The sequence below is a fragment of the Mastomys coucha genome, unplaced genomic scaffold, assembly GCF_008632895.1.
Source record: "Mastomys coucha isolate ucsf_1 unplaced genomic scaffold, UCSF_Mcou_1 pScaffold10, whole genome shotgun sequence".
NCBI lineage: Eukaryota > Metazoa > Chordata > Mammalia > Rodentia > Muridae > Mastomys > Mastomys coucha.
In genome coordinates, this window is record NW_022196892.1 from 5,234,707 (window position 1) to 5,248,365 (window position 13,659).

General features: G+C 40.1%; 1 protein-coding gene and 1 long non-coding RNA gene across 30 annotated transcripts in view; one reads left to right on the top strand and one right to left on the bottom strand.

The window, feature by feature from the left end:
- Nucleotides 1–13,659, bottom strand: part of Cadps (calcium dependent secretion activator) — a 470,401-nt gene that overhangs the window by 337,622 nt on the left and 119,120 nt on the right. For all 29 annotated transcript variants that reach the window (XM_031345056.1, XM_031344954.1, XM_031345138.1 and 26 more), the window contains exon 3: nt 10,107–10,439. In XM_031345056.1, coding sequence (XP_031200916.1) covers nt 10,107–10,439 — 333 coding nt within the window. The remainder of the gene's footprint in view (nt 1–10,106; nt 10,440–13,659) is intronic.
- The window catches only part of LOC116073341, a 41,335-nt gene continuing 30,333 nt past the window's right edge, over nt 2,658–13,659 (top strand). Inside the window, exons 1-2 of the long non-coding RNA XR_004111772.1 lie at nt 2,658–2,849; nt 10,816–10,980. This is a non-coding gene — a long non-coding RNA (uncharacterized LOC116073341). The remainder of the gene's footprint in view (nt 2,850–10,815; nt 10,981–13,659) is intronic.

The following is a 13,659-nucleotide window of genomic DNA, read 5'->3' on the forward strand; positions in this document are numbered from 1 at the left end:
TCAAGTAGTACCATTTCCCTTTGACCTCTTGTTTGACTACACCTTTCTCTACAGCCCTTATCTCTCTTCACAGGAAATGGTATTTGTCGACTTTATTTTTTCTTGTCTTGTGCATTAAGCAGCACCTTTGTGAGAGCAGGCATCATGTTATTCCAGAGAGCACTGTCAATAGGAGGCTCAACTCCTATGAAGTATGTGCATGGACGGATGCAATTTAGTCATGCAGTGTGCAGTCTACACACCTAATGTCCCTCTCATATCAGGTCTCTAGGAGGACTTCCTGATTTCCTGTAAGCAAGCCAATATTTTTAAATGGGAAAGCTGTGCATCCTTATCTCAGAGTTAGATCATAATGAGGAAAATGCCTCTCAGTGGCAAAAATAATCAGAGAAAATATGTACTCTGAAATACATTTGGAATGATACTAAGCAGTCTCTCAATTCTGACAATTCCAGTGATGGTCTTGTCTTTCTGTATTTCCTAGTGCTTCTCTGAGAACAATACTTCCTGGAGGGATGGCTCAGTGTTTAAGAGCACTGTCTACTTACTCTTCCAGAGGACCTAGGTTTAATTCTCCATAGCCACATGGCAGCTCACATCAATCTGTAATCCAGTTCTAGGGGATCTATTGCCTTCTTCTGGTTTCCATTTATACCAGATATGGTACATAGACACATGTTCAGGCAAAACACCTATATACATAAAATAACAAATAAAAATAAAAAGGACCTTCAAATTGAAGAATTTCAGTGTCTTTTCCTCAAGAAAGGTAAGTGCCTGACAGGCCCAGATGTTTTGTCATTTATTCAGTTGTCGCTCCTATTTTAGCATTTGTACTGGAGCAATAAAGGATTATTTTCTAAAATATTACTTTCTTACTAGCAGAAGTTGATGAAATGAGTTGAACATATGTAGTTGGTCCCCTAAACTAAACATTCTGCACCTATGGATTCAATCAACCACAAAATGAGAATTTTAGAACAAACTATCATATCTGCATTAAGCAAACCATTGTTTTTGGCAGGACTTCCTAAAATGTAGTCTAATAACAGCTTATACAGCATTTATATACCATGAGCTATCATAAGCAATCTAAGGGTGATTCAAGGTATATTGAAGGATGTACATGGGCTACATATAAATTCTATGCCATTTTTACATGGGAGGCTTGAGCATCTGCATGGTTCAATAACTGCATAGTGTCCTGAAACTAGTGCCTTGGTGACAACTATATTTGTTTTAACCAGTTGTATACTAGGAGATGTTAACAACATTCATGACCTGAAGAATTAAGGTAGATTCCAAAGTGGCAACCATTCCTTCTTCTGTTCCTAGCCATATGCAACATAGATTATAGCTCCTCCAGTCTAGAGAAGAAATCTGCTTCTCCAACCTTTGGAGCTTGGCTATCTCTGCCATCACAGAACATGGTGATGTGATACTGTGACAGTTCTGAATGAAACCTCAAGAGGCTCTAGACTCTTCTAGTCTTTCACTTAGGAATCTGTTCAATGTCCAAGCATGTGGACTCCATATAACAGAAGTCATGCTAGATCATACCATGGATGGATATTTGGTCCCCACATAGAGCATAGTTCCCACAAAACCTTTGGCCAAAGAAAGACATGAGAGTACAGTAGTGACCAGAATTGCAGCTCAGGTTATTTCACCCAAATTTTTTTTAGCCAAAGAGCAAGTTATGTAAAAGAAACATATAAACAACTGAGACTCATTAATACTTGTCTTTCTGGAGTAAAGAAATATTGATAAATATTCTTTGGAAATTCTATATTTTCAACCAGTTCAGCTAGAGAGAAAAACCATGCTTTTAAATTCTAGCTCTGCTACAATGTTATTGACTTTGGAAAAGTGATTAATCCCAACCCCCTACCATGATCCCTCTCTTCCTGCTTCCCTCCTCCCCTCCATCCATTCATCCTTCCCTCTTTCTTTCTCCACTTTGACCCCAGTTCTATCTTCTTTATTGAAATATCTTCCTTACAGGGATTGGAGACAGAATCAACTGTAAAGACCACCTGCTGCTCTTGTAGAAGACCTGGCTGGTTCCCAGTATCCATATCAAACAGCTCACAATGCTTCTGTGGCTATTGCATGTGCATGGGGCATGTATAGACAAGCAGGGACACACACCCACACACACCCACACACACATGCTTACTCACAGAGTAAATGTTTGGCAGTTACTACTGTTCAAACTGGAGGTAAGGAAGCAGGCAGTTCACAGGGCCTCCCCCAACTGAGTGGACTAATGTTTCCACAGACTAAATGATTAATATAGAATTAATCACCTTCTGGAAAAAAACATGTATTTTTATTTTGAGTTACAAAAGGGTTTAAAGAAAAAGGCTAACTCAAAAAGTGCAATCAGTATATTAGACTCTGTTTACCAGGCTTCTAAAAATCCTAGCTCTCAGTCATTTAGAAAGCAAAAAAGGTTGTAGAGAGATATCAGAAACATATTTGGGCTGGTGAGGCATATCAGAAGGCAGAAGACTAGTCTTAATTTGCAAGACTGTGTGTGGGCTATGTAAGAGGCTCCATCATTTGGCAAAAGGTATAAAAAGTAGGAAGCCATCGTTACGTCTTTTCTGAAGCTATACTTCCTTAACACCTCTGATTACAGTTCTATTCTTCTGTGCTTGAGAAAGGACTGAGGAAGCCAGCAACCCTAAGATTCCATTTTGGAGACAGACAGAAGAGTGATGGGATGGCTGTGGCAGTTGGGAAGGCTGCAGTGAAAATAACCTGTTTCTTGCTGATCACAGGAAGGATTCCTACTGACTTCCAATTTCAACATTCTACTGTCATTAGTCTCTTGGAAACAGCAGGTACAATGACAATATTTGACTGTGTATTCTGGGAACAATCAAGGAAGAAATATGAAAAATCATGATGTGCTCTGGAAAATTAGATATTGTTATCAGTCTCCACATCTTCAGTGCCTTGAACTTTGTCCCCACAAACTGAGAAGAGTTTCTGCGTATGCTGTGTTTTGATCTCTTTAAGTTCTTTTGGCCAAAACTAAAGGACATGTGGTAAACAAACTCATTTAATACTCTTAAGACAATCAAACAGCCATCAACTGTTAGAGGCAGTGCATGGCTGTAGAAAGACAATTAATTTCTGTCTCTCCTTGATCAACTGAGTAATGAAAGAGGCAAGTTAAATGTGACCAGAGGGGAAGTTCATCCCTAGAACACTGTGGCCCTTTTGCTGATATCATACTATAAAACCATACTGGCAGGTGGATTGATGTCACATAGCAACTGGTCTTGTTATGGTTTGAATGAGAACTTGTCCTGTACAGTTTCATGTATTTGAATACTTGGTCCCTAGTAGGTAGGATTGTTTGGGGAAAAGGATGGATTGCTGAAGGAAATGAATCACTGAAGGCAGGTTTTGGGGGTTCATAGCTTCACCCCACTTTCATTTTGTTTTCTGCTTTGTGTGTTGAGGATGTGATCTCTCAAATTTCTGATCCTGTTGCCATGCTTTTCTGCCATGGTGAATGCTTACCCCTCTGGATCTGTAAGCCAAGATAAACTCTTTCTTTTATTAGTTGCTTGTTGATATGGTATTTTATCCCAGTATCAGAAAAATAACTGATAGAGGATGTGTTTAACTTTTCTCTCTCTGTGATAAAATATCTTGACAAATGCCATTTAAAGAGGAAAGCTTTATGCTGATGGACAGTCTGAGGTCTATCACAGTGGGGAAGCCAGGACAGCAGAAGCCTGGAGTGATTGATCCCATTTCATTCTCAGCAAGGAAGAAGAGAGAAGTGATGCTTATTTTTATTTTATTTTCTCCTTTTCATATAGTCCGGTATCCTAACAAACAGAATAGTGCTACCCACAGTAGGCAGACATTTTTTACCTCAGTTAACCTAAGGAAGATAGTTCCTCGGAGGCCTTCCAGAGGCTTCTCTCCCAGGGGATTCTACATTTCATGAGGTTTCCAACTGAGATTGACTAGGACAGATTCCTCCACGATTGCCCTTTGCCTAGCCAGGAAGAAGGGAGCAAATACACACCCCGTGTAACATAGATGTTGAAGCCCACAGGGCTTCTGCATTTAGGAGTCTGTTGGAACTGACTGAACATTTATTTGAGTCAGGAATTGACTCCATAGTCAGATGTTGGCTACATAGTGATACCTGTAACAGGTATGGTTCTTGATCTCAAATCGTTCAGGGCATGTATTAGGTTCTCAAAGTATGGGTCATGACACCACATAAAGAACTTGTAGCTAAATGTAGGGAACAATGGGAAAATTTAGCAAGAGTAAAAGTTTCTGAACATGGGAAGACAAAAAATTAGTTAAAAATGAATGCATAACTATCCAATAGGTTTATTGCAGTACCTGCCTATTGTATCATGTATCTTACTTGTAGTCTTCATTCTTAATATGTGACATGTTAACTTTGTGCCAAACATACCATCATGCCATGAAGTGCTAACAAATGCTTCCTGAAATACTTTGGCTCTAGTTCAGGACTGATGCATGTTACAAACTAGAAACTTTCACCTGCAAAGTTTTCTGATCTCTATAGGAAGATCACAGTTTAATTACAGAAAGCAAAGCTCGTATGCTGTTTATGATTGGCATCCCTCCTCTGTGATTCATATCATGTTAGCACATTTGATTTTAAAATCCAGTAATGTCACTGCCTTAAGTTTCCTAAAACATATTAAGTGAATTTGGCTCTGGATAGGACAGAACTCCTAGCTCTCTAAAATGGCCCCAAACATATTTCAGACATTTTTATGCATATTTATACAAGGCAGTGTTCTTAGCACTGGTGATTATAAATCAAAATATTGATTAGTTCTGATAAATGTTAATAATGCTTTGTCTAGGAGTACCAAGTATTGAGCCAAGATTTAATTTTTTTTGTGTGTAAAAATAATCATGCCTATCTCCTTAGCCTTCAATTTTCATTCATCAATAATAAGTGGTAAAATGCTATGCTTAACAGAGAATTGTTCTAAAATAAATTTCTTCCTAATTTATCCTCTGTACATGTTTGAATTGTGTACTTATTTTTACAAAGCTATCTACTCAGGGTTGGATAATAATGTCTTCGGAGGAAGGGAAAGGAACAGACACACATAAACAAATGAGAATGTGATGCCAGAAGGTAACAATTGCATTGAATGCTATCCTGCTCAGGAGGGCTCTGTTTCAAAAGCATAAAAAGACACTTAAGCTAATTTTAGCAGGCTTATCAGGGAACATTTCCTTTAAATTGCTCACCAAGGAGGGGGACTAACTAGTCACAGGAGCAACTGGAAACAACCTTAGGATGATCCAGAATGACAAATGCCCTGTGATAGTCCCTCCCACCACCACAGATAGGCCTGATAACTTGCTTCTAATTGATGTTCTATGGCAAGAATGAAGCATTTTTTTTTTCAGATATCAAAATCTTAATCACTTGAATTTAAAGGAGATTTATCTTGGCAACAGATTTAATCCCATTTAAAAGACAGTTTGAAACCCAGGGGTCAGGGACAGCAGAGCATCTCTCTGTTGATCATTTGGAGTACAGCCTCAAGGACATGAGTCCTGTCACCAATGAGAAGCTCAGAGGTGGATTCCTTCCTGCTGAGCCTCCAGATGAGAAAAATCTGTCTGATGCCTTCATTCTGGTCTTGTGAGACCCTAAACAGAGAATCTGAAGAGAGGTGTCTGAGTTTTAATAATGGGTGATAACAAATGAGTATTCTTTGAACTTGCTAAATCTGTGGTCAATTTTATGTAAAAATATAACACAAACATATAATATTCAAGCACAATGGCACTTAAAGTCATGAGGATGGGTGGGGTGGGCAAAGAAGACTATCTGGAGTTATGCCATGTGTCACCCTGGAGCAATGTAAAAGTCTGAGTATTATCCCCAGACCACTACACATAATGCTGAGATCACAACAGATAATTTAAAATCTGCTGAGAGAATGAATAAGTAATAGAGTTATGTTTCTAAATGGCATTACTAGGTGACTATTACAACTGCCTATTCTACAATTTCAAAATATCTCAAGAGTTATTTATTGTAAAACCATATTATACAAAGAACGTTATTATTGTTACAGGGTGAAAAGTAGTGATTAAGAAATAGAATCAGCACTAAGAAGCAAATTTTCAGTCAATACAACTTTAGGGAACTTGTGACCCAGGAAAAAACTATGCTGCTATGTGTAGATTAAGGACTCTGTAATGAGGTATGATACAACCCAGCAATCTGGGTCACAGCTGAAAGCCTGGTAATTTGAGGTTTCTCTTCAGAGTCTAATAAACTATGTGAAAAGCTGCCAAGTGTTAATCAAGTCCAAGGCAGATAGTAATAAGATAAACTGTACCATCAAAGGCATGATGGTTTGATGGATGAAAAGGAAAGGAAATGCTAAGAGAATGAGAATTCTGTCTGATGAAGAACTCAGTATTAGGAATGTAAAGGTACTTATAGATTGTCTCTATTAGAATTACATAGTGAATTTAGTATTAGAGATGTAAAGATATCGATAGATTGCCTGTATCCAGGTCTTCCAGATTTACCTGAAAACACTCTAGAAATTTACAGATGACCAAGGTCATTTCCTGATAGTGGGCACATGAATGTTATCATCACTGCCCATTGAATATAGATAGTGACTCTGGAGAAGGTCAAAGGCATGCTTCCTCTGAAGGCTCTGCAGTTAACATATGATCAGTGTGGCATTTATCAAATATCAGAATTAAAGCCAAAGGAAACATCTTTCCTCATCCATATCTCTTCAACATTAGCTGGCTTATATTCTTTCTAACACACAACCAAATAACTTCATGGTGGTTTTCTTTTGGTATATATATGTGGGGGAGGGAGGGAGGGAGGGATGGAGGGAAAGAGGGAGGAAGAGAGAGAGAGAGAGAGAGAGAGAGAGAGAGAGAGAGAGAGAGAGAGAGAATGCATGTGTACATGTATGTGCACTTGAGTGTATGTTTGTGTGGTTGTGGGTTGTGGGAGGTCAGAAGTCAACTTTGGTGTCTTTTCTCAGGAGCTATTTACCTTGTTGTTTGATACAAGGGTTCTTATTGGGATTTGAGAATTGATAGTTAGGCTAGATTAGCCAGCCAGTGAGCCCCAGGGATCCTCCTGTCTCTACCTGCCCAGAACATAGGTCATAACTGCCTATAGCATCCGGCTTTGCTTTACACTGATGTGGGATTCGTTCACATGCTTCTGTAGGAAGAACCATATTGCTGGAGCCATCTTTCCAGACCCTGCAATGTGTTTTCAAGAGAAGTGTTCACATACTTTAGAACGATGTAATTCAGGATGACATGTGATGTTAAGTACAAGTGTAGGCAGCAGCAAGTAATTGATCAACTGGGCATGAAATTGACAACAAATGAGAGGAAGGGGAGAATGGATGTATTTTCAAAATATTTTAAGTACTGTATCATTACAATCAGTAGCAGCCTTGGATTTCATGAAATGGGGGAACAACTCATTTATTACATGAAACAATGGATCTCAGCGAGATCACCTTGGGTTTGTGAGTTAGCATTGGAATGCAACTGAAATAACCAGGTAATAGCTTCCCCAGCACTCTTAAAACTGGAAACAATGCTGACATCATAATGGGTTGCCATTGGTGTTACAGGGAATATTAGGTGAGTTATGAGCAATTTTTTTCTGATGTCAGTCCACACATTCTCAAACAAAATGGACCATTAGACACTTCCATACACAGAGAGATTATTTTGAAGGCTCCTTGCTTTCTTTGTGTGTTTTGATAGACAGTTCATGTTACAACAGAACTGATTCAGAACTGATACAATTGTTCTTCCTTCATAAATACCTCCTCTCCTTTGAGAGGAGACTGGCAGTCACTGGAAGCTTCTCTGAAAGGGACATCACTCAAACTTGCAGAAAACAGTTCCCCCAAACAGATTAGAGCTCCCTGCCTCCACGATGTGTTGTGCGTAAGAAGAAAATGCTATGGATAGTTTGCGCTTTGGAAGCACCTAGGTATTATTTGTCTTGTAAGGACACAAAGGCATAGAAAATATAAAACTAAATAATAAAATTTCGGTGGGTCAGAATGAAAGCAACTCCGTTAGTTATGTGTCCATATCCCTGTTCTTGTGCTTTGGCAGCTTCTTGCAAAGTAGAGTGCTCTCTGAGAAAGAGGATTGGAACCTCTCATCTGTGACTCCTCGTAACAGGGTTTGGCAGAGTCCAGCATCCTCTCTGGCCTGTCTAAGTGCACTCTAGCAGGCAGCTGGAGGAAAGGGTATTTGCTCTCTCTTCTTTGCAGCCAACTTAGGCACACAGTAGATGAAAGCTGCTCTGCACAGTGTGGCTTTATTTTAGACGTGGCATTAGAGATAGCCCACAAATCTCGATATGTCAAAGCACTGGCTGTTTTGGCTGATGTTTCACATCCTCAATTCTGTGAATGACCTAAGAAGGCTTAGTGATGATGGGTTTCTATTTTAATAGCTCTGTTTCACTTTAATGTATATATTAAAAAACAAGAACAAAACCAAACCAAAACAAAACAGAAAAATCCCTTAGTATGTCAAGGTTGGGATTTCATTAAATATTACTCCTTAAGAAAAAGATGAGCTAAGAAAGCAAGTGAATTTGAGTAGGTTATAATAAGACATATCAAATTATCATACCAGTAAACCTTGTAAATGGCAATGGCATGAAGACACAATGTTAATAGCAAAAAACTAGAGAGAGGTTCAGATGGTCATTTTCTCTCCTTCTCAGTATTTTCACTACTTATTTGCTGAGAATTTTTGCTATTTTTTGATCTATAAAATAAATATATGCTTAAGACAAAAAGGTTAGAAGCATAGAGAAGTTCACATGGAAGATATAAAAACCAAGCCCAATGCTTCCCTGTAGAGATAAGGATTAACAATTCTTCATTTCTTCCATCTTTCTGCCATTTCAACATAGCACTAGCTAATGAAAACTTTTACAATGAGATGTGTCCTTTAACTCTCACTGAATTAAAGCGCCTAGCCTCATAAGGTTCAATCAACACTTAGTTCATTATAATTTCAAATCATCATGGGAAGGGTCACAAACCCCAAGGCCTCAAAGCTAATGAGAGTCCAGAAGAGAGTTTCCCTTAGTCACTGTGAATCTGAACAAGGGTCACTCTTGGCTAATCTCTTACAGTGTCTCTGTTCAAACTGCTACAGGGCCTGGGATTGATCCAGGGGAACTAGAGCAAGCTTGAGGGACTCTGACAGCTCCTGGGGGAGGGAGGGATGGAAAACATAGTTACCAGAAAGGGAAGTCCTTGTTTGAAATTCAAATTCCTGGGCTGGCCCCAGGTTGAATCTCTCTAGGGATGTAGCTGAAATGTGCATCTTAAACATGCTCTCAAGTGTCACACACAAAATAGCTCAAAGCCTGCAAAGTAAACTCAGTGAATATTTGTTGCTTGAATGGATAGCACCAGATTGGTAAGTAGGAGATCAGAACCACCCAGTAACTTGCCGTCCGAGGCTTCACCCAGGCAAATTAGAGGTCTATTTGGGGATGGGACCAAGCAGAATCCAAGGTCTATCTCTCATTCTGATGCTCTCAAAGATTCATGATGTGAGGGAATAAGGCTGTGATTCAACTCAAACTCAAACAGGATTTCTTTGTCAGTCACTCTGGAAACCCAGCCTTTGTGTCTTGCTCTGTTCTTAGCTAGAGGCACAGGAATGCCTTACCCTGCACACACTACCCAGTTTAAGATAAAATTGCCTTTGTAATAAAGTCATACTGTTGATTGATTGCTGTTTGTCCACACCAAGGCCACACAATGCTCACAGGGCCTACTCACCCCTCAGCCATAATGAGGCCAGTTCTATGGTTCATGAGGTCAAGGCCCACTTAAGGGCTCACATAAATGTTTCAGTGTCTTTTAACATCTGATAAAAAACATAATTACAATCTAGTCTTCAAAATAATCAATCTTTCATCAGCACACTTATAAAATATATGATTTTTAATGTTTTCCCAAAAAGAAGTGGCTCGTCAAAGTGGTTCCACTGACCCATAGTTCTAGGCCTAAAAAAGAGGCACTTACCTGACAGGCATTATACAGGAGTTGATGTTCAAACTTCTTGATCCCAAGAATGTTCTGAAACATCTCATAGAGCTGTTCCTTGCTTAGAATCAACTCAGAAGCCGCACTGGCTGTCATCCGGGCTTGCTGCTTCCTGGGGTCCTCCTCACCACGGTAGATGGCATCAAATTTGGCCATCCAAGAGCTTAGCACAGTCTCCTTGCTGAGGCCGTCAATCTCAGGCAGGCTGCGTACCCTCTTCTCAATGTGTTTCTTGAAGACCTCCCGAGAGTCGTTGGCTGAGCAGCCCCCACTCTGTACCATGCGGGCCACACGGTCACTCTTGAGAAACACCTGAGCAAGGGACAGCCAAGAAAGATGGAGTCAGCCATGGAGGTGTCACTGCCATAAACTGCGTCCTTTACATGGACCATGGATTTACTCATCCTTGCTGTGTGATTTCAGATAGGCTCCTTTCACACACTCTTCAGTGCCCAAGTCTTAAGTCAAGAATAAAAATGGTATAGTAGCTCCATTATTTGAGGGTGTGTCCCAAGACCCCTAGTGAATGCCTGAAACCACAGATATTAGTGTATTTTGCTGGCACTGTGTTGTTTGTTCTGCTTGAAGACTTTCCAGTGAGAACCCAATTATAGTAGTACATTATAATAAGAGCTATTTAAAGTGTGTGAATTGCTTAACTCTGGAATTTTTCATATAATACCTTCAGTCTAAATAAAACTGTGAAAAGTCAAGACTACAGCAGAAAGAACTACTGAGCTTCAAAAATGGCCTCAAGGACTGATCTCCTAATAGGCACAGAGAAAGCATAGGCTATGGTTAGACTGGCTGGATTTTCCTCTGCTTCTGCGGCCCAGTGGCTATATAAACTATGGTAAGTGAACCTCTTTGGAACGTTACTGTTTCTGTCTATAAAAGAGGGTAATATTCAACGCTATACAGGTTATTTTAATTAAGTGAGTCATTTGAAAAGAGCACTTACAACAGTGCCTGAATCCCTAAATGTCTCACGGGTTGTTATAATTGTCATTAGGTATCTAGCATACAGCACTTAAATGTTAACCACTACATGCATCTCATTTATTCTCTAAAGGATACTTATCATAACTGAAATTTATATCAGAAAAATATGTGCTAATTTTCTGTCTCCTTGACTCACATGCAACGTTACATGTACAAGAAGTGTCTCTGTGTTCCTCAAGTCTCTTCAGTCTCTGGAGAGCACATGATACTCTGTAAGTGAACTAGGAATAATGTAGCTGGTAGGTTCAGTCTACTATGAAAGGTGTGTGCAACCTTTTGCCATTGTAACATGATTCTGTCATCTACAAACATGCATGAACTGTACAGTCAACTTCCAAAGACAGAAAAAAGAAACACAAAAATTCATAGTTTTTAGTAAGATTATGATTCTGTCCTCCATCACATATGACCTATGTGCCACAAGTTGGATATGCCTGGGGGTAGAAGGGAAACAAGATTTCACAGAGGAGTAGGGACTTGCCCATCATAAGTACCACTGCCTGATTATAGTGTCTACTCACAGACACATGGGGATAAAGAGAAAGAGGAGGAGTGGGGGAGAGAAAGAGAGTCCATAGGCCCAAGAGTATATACATTGTGTATGTATGTGGCATATGTGCACAGGTATGCATGAATACCCTCTCCAGTACATACTCAGAGTCCAAGGAGGACATTCAGTATCTTGCTTGATCACCTTCCATCACATTTCCTTGAGACAGGCAGAGTCTGTTGCTTAACTTGGCATTAGGCTGGCAGGCAGCAGGCTCTGTATTGTTGTTGTCTCTATGTCCCCACAGTGAGAAGGTTACAGATACATGCACAGCTACACTCAGCTTTCTATGTGGTTTCTGAGGATTTGAACTTGGGTTCTTGTGCTTGTGCAGCAAGCACCTTGACCCTTTAAGCTCTCTCCTCAGCATCCACATGGTCTTTTAATTTCACTCTGCTTCTTCCTGCTCTTTGGGGTTCTTCCACCAAGCAGAGGACCTTCCAGCTTTGCTGCCTGAGCCCTGGGAGTTCGCTACTTGCTAAGGACAGTTTTCTCTTGCTCTATGCCCACACCTAGAAGCTCACATAAGCCCATACACAGTATAATACAAAGTGCTGGTGCTACAACTTTATATTCACAGAGAGGAAAAAAAAAAAACAAAACCTGACACTTTGGAGCTGTATCTTGGTCATGCTCCAAAAGGTGCGTAAAGTTCTTCCAGAGGCCAATCAAACATTCACCACCTTGCCAGACACCAGTACTTGCTTTGCAGGCTCTAAGAGGGTATTGCCTAGTGTCTTGTGGAAAGCAGTCAGCCTTGTGCATTATGATAAAGTCATACTGGGAGAAAACATATTACCAATACAGCCTCCATTTACTGTTCATTTGATGAAGTGGTTTAGAAAAGAGGCTTGAGGATTTGTTTTCCTGGGTGAAGACCGTGGCATGTTTTGATGGCCTGGGATCTACAACTCAACTAGATGTGAGAGTTAATTCTTAAGTCAACTGGAGGAAACATGTTAAATACTTTTCTGGTCTGACCCAGACTTCATGAGCTCCAGAGTTCACTTGGGAGCCTGCTCTGCTTAATGATGATGTGCTTAACCTGACATATTATGAGTCTCACCTACAGGTCTAGGTCTCAAAGAATAGGGAGCTGGAGAGATGGCTCAGTCAGGGAAGCATGTGATGTGCAAGCATGAGGACTTGAGTTTTATCCCTAGCAACCTTGTAAAAAAAGTTGGGCATGGTGATGTGTAACTATCATCCAAGCACTGGAACTGTGAAGATAGCAGGAAACCTGAAGCTTATTGGCCAGCTAGCCTGGCCAAATGTCCAAATTCTGGGTGCAATGAGAGATCATGTGTTAAGATGTAAGTTGAAGAGGTATTGAGGAAGAGACCTGAGGTCAGTATCAACCTCTAAATTTACATACACACACACACACACACACACACACACACACACACACACACACATGCACACGCGCGCACGCACAATGTATACATTCACCAAAGAATAATAAAGTTACTAAGCAAGTTGAGGCATCTTTAGGAAGATGATGCAGCATCATGGATGGGGATGCAAAACTAAGATTCTATGTCACCTGGGATAAATCACCCTCCCTCTCTGATTTTCCAATTTCACATCTGAAGGATGAGAAAGTTGACTTATGAGGTCTTAGTGTTATCCTTCCAGCTGCAATGTCTTCATGACCATTTTTAAGCATGTAGTAGGTTGGACACAGCACACTAGGTACTGGAGGTACAATAGTAGAACTGGGCATAAACTGGGCATTCACAGAATGCAACAGAAATCATGTAATAACTTCATACAAAATAATCACACTCTGGAATGACCACTGACAACATAGAACCCAGCAGTCAAGGGTGCCTCTCTGAGAGTCTCTGGTAGTCAAGCATCCAGGGGTAGGTTGCCTCTGTGGGAATCTATGGTGGTCAAGGAGAACCCAGTAGGTAGGTGGGTGTAAAAGTATCTTTTATTCTCTTGATGTAATTGTTGTCTCAGGCTTACAGCCTT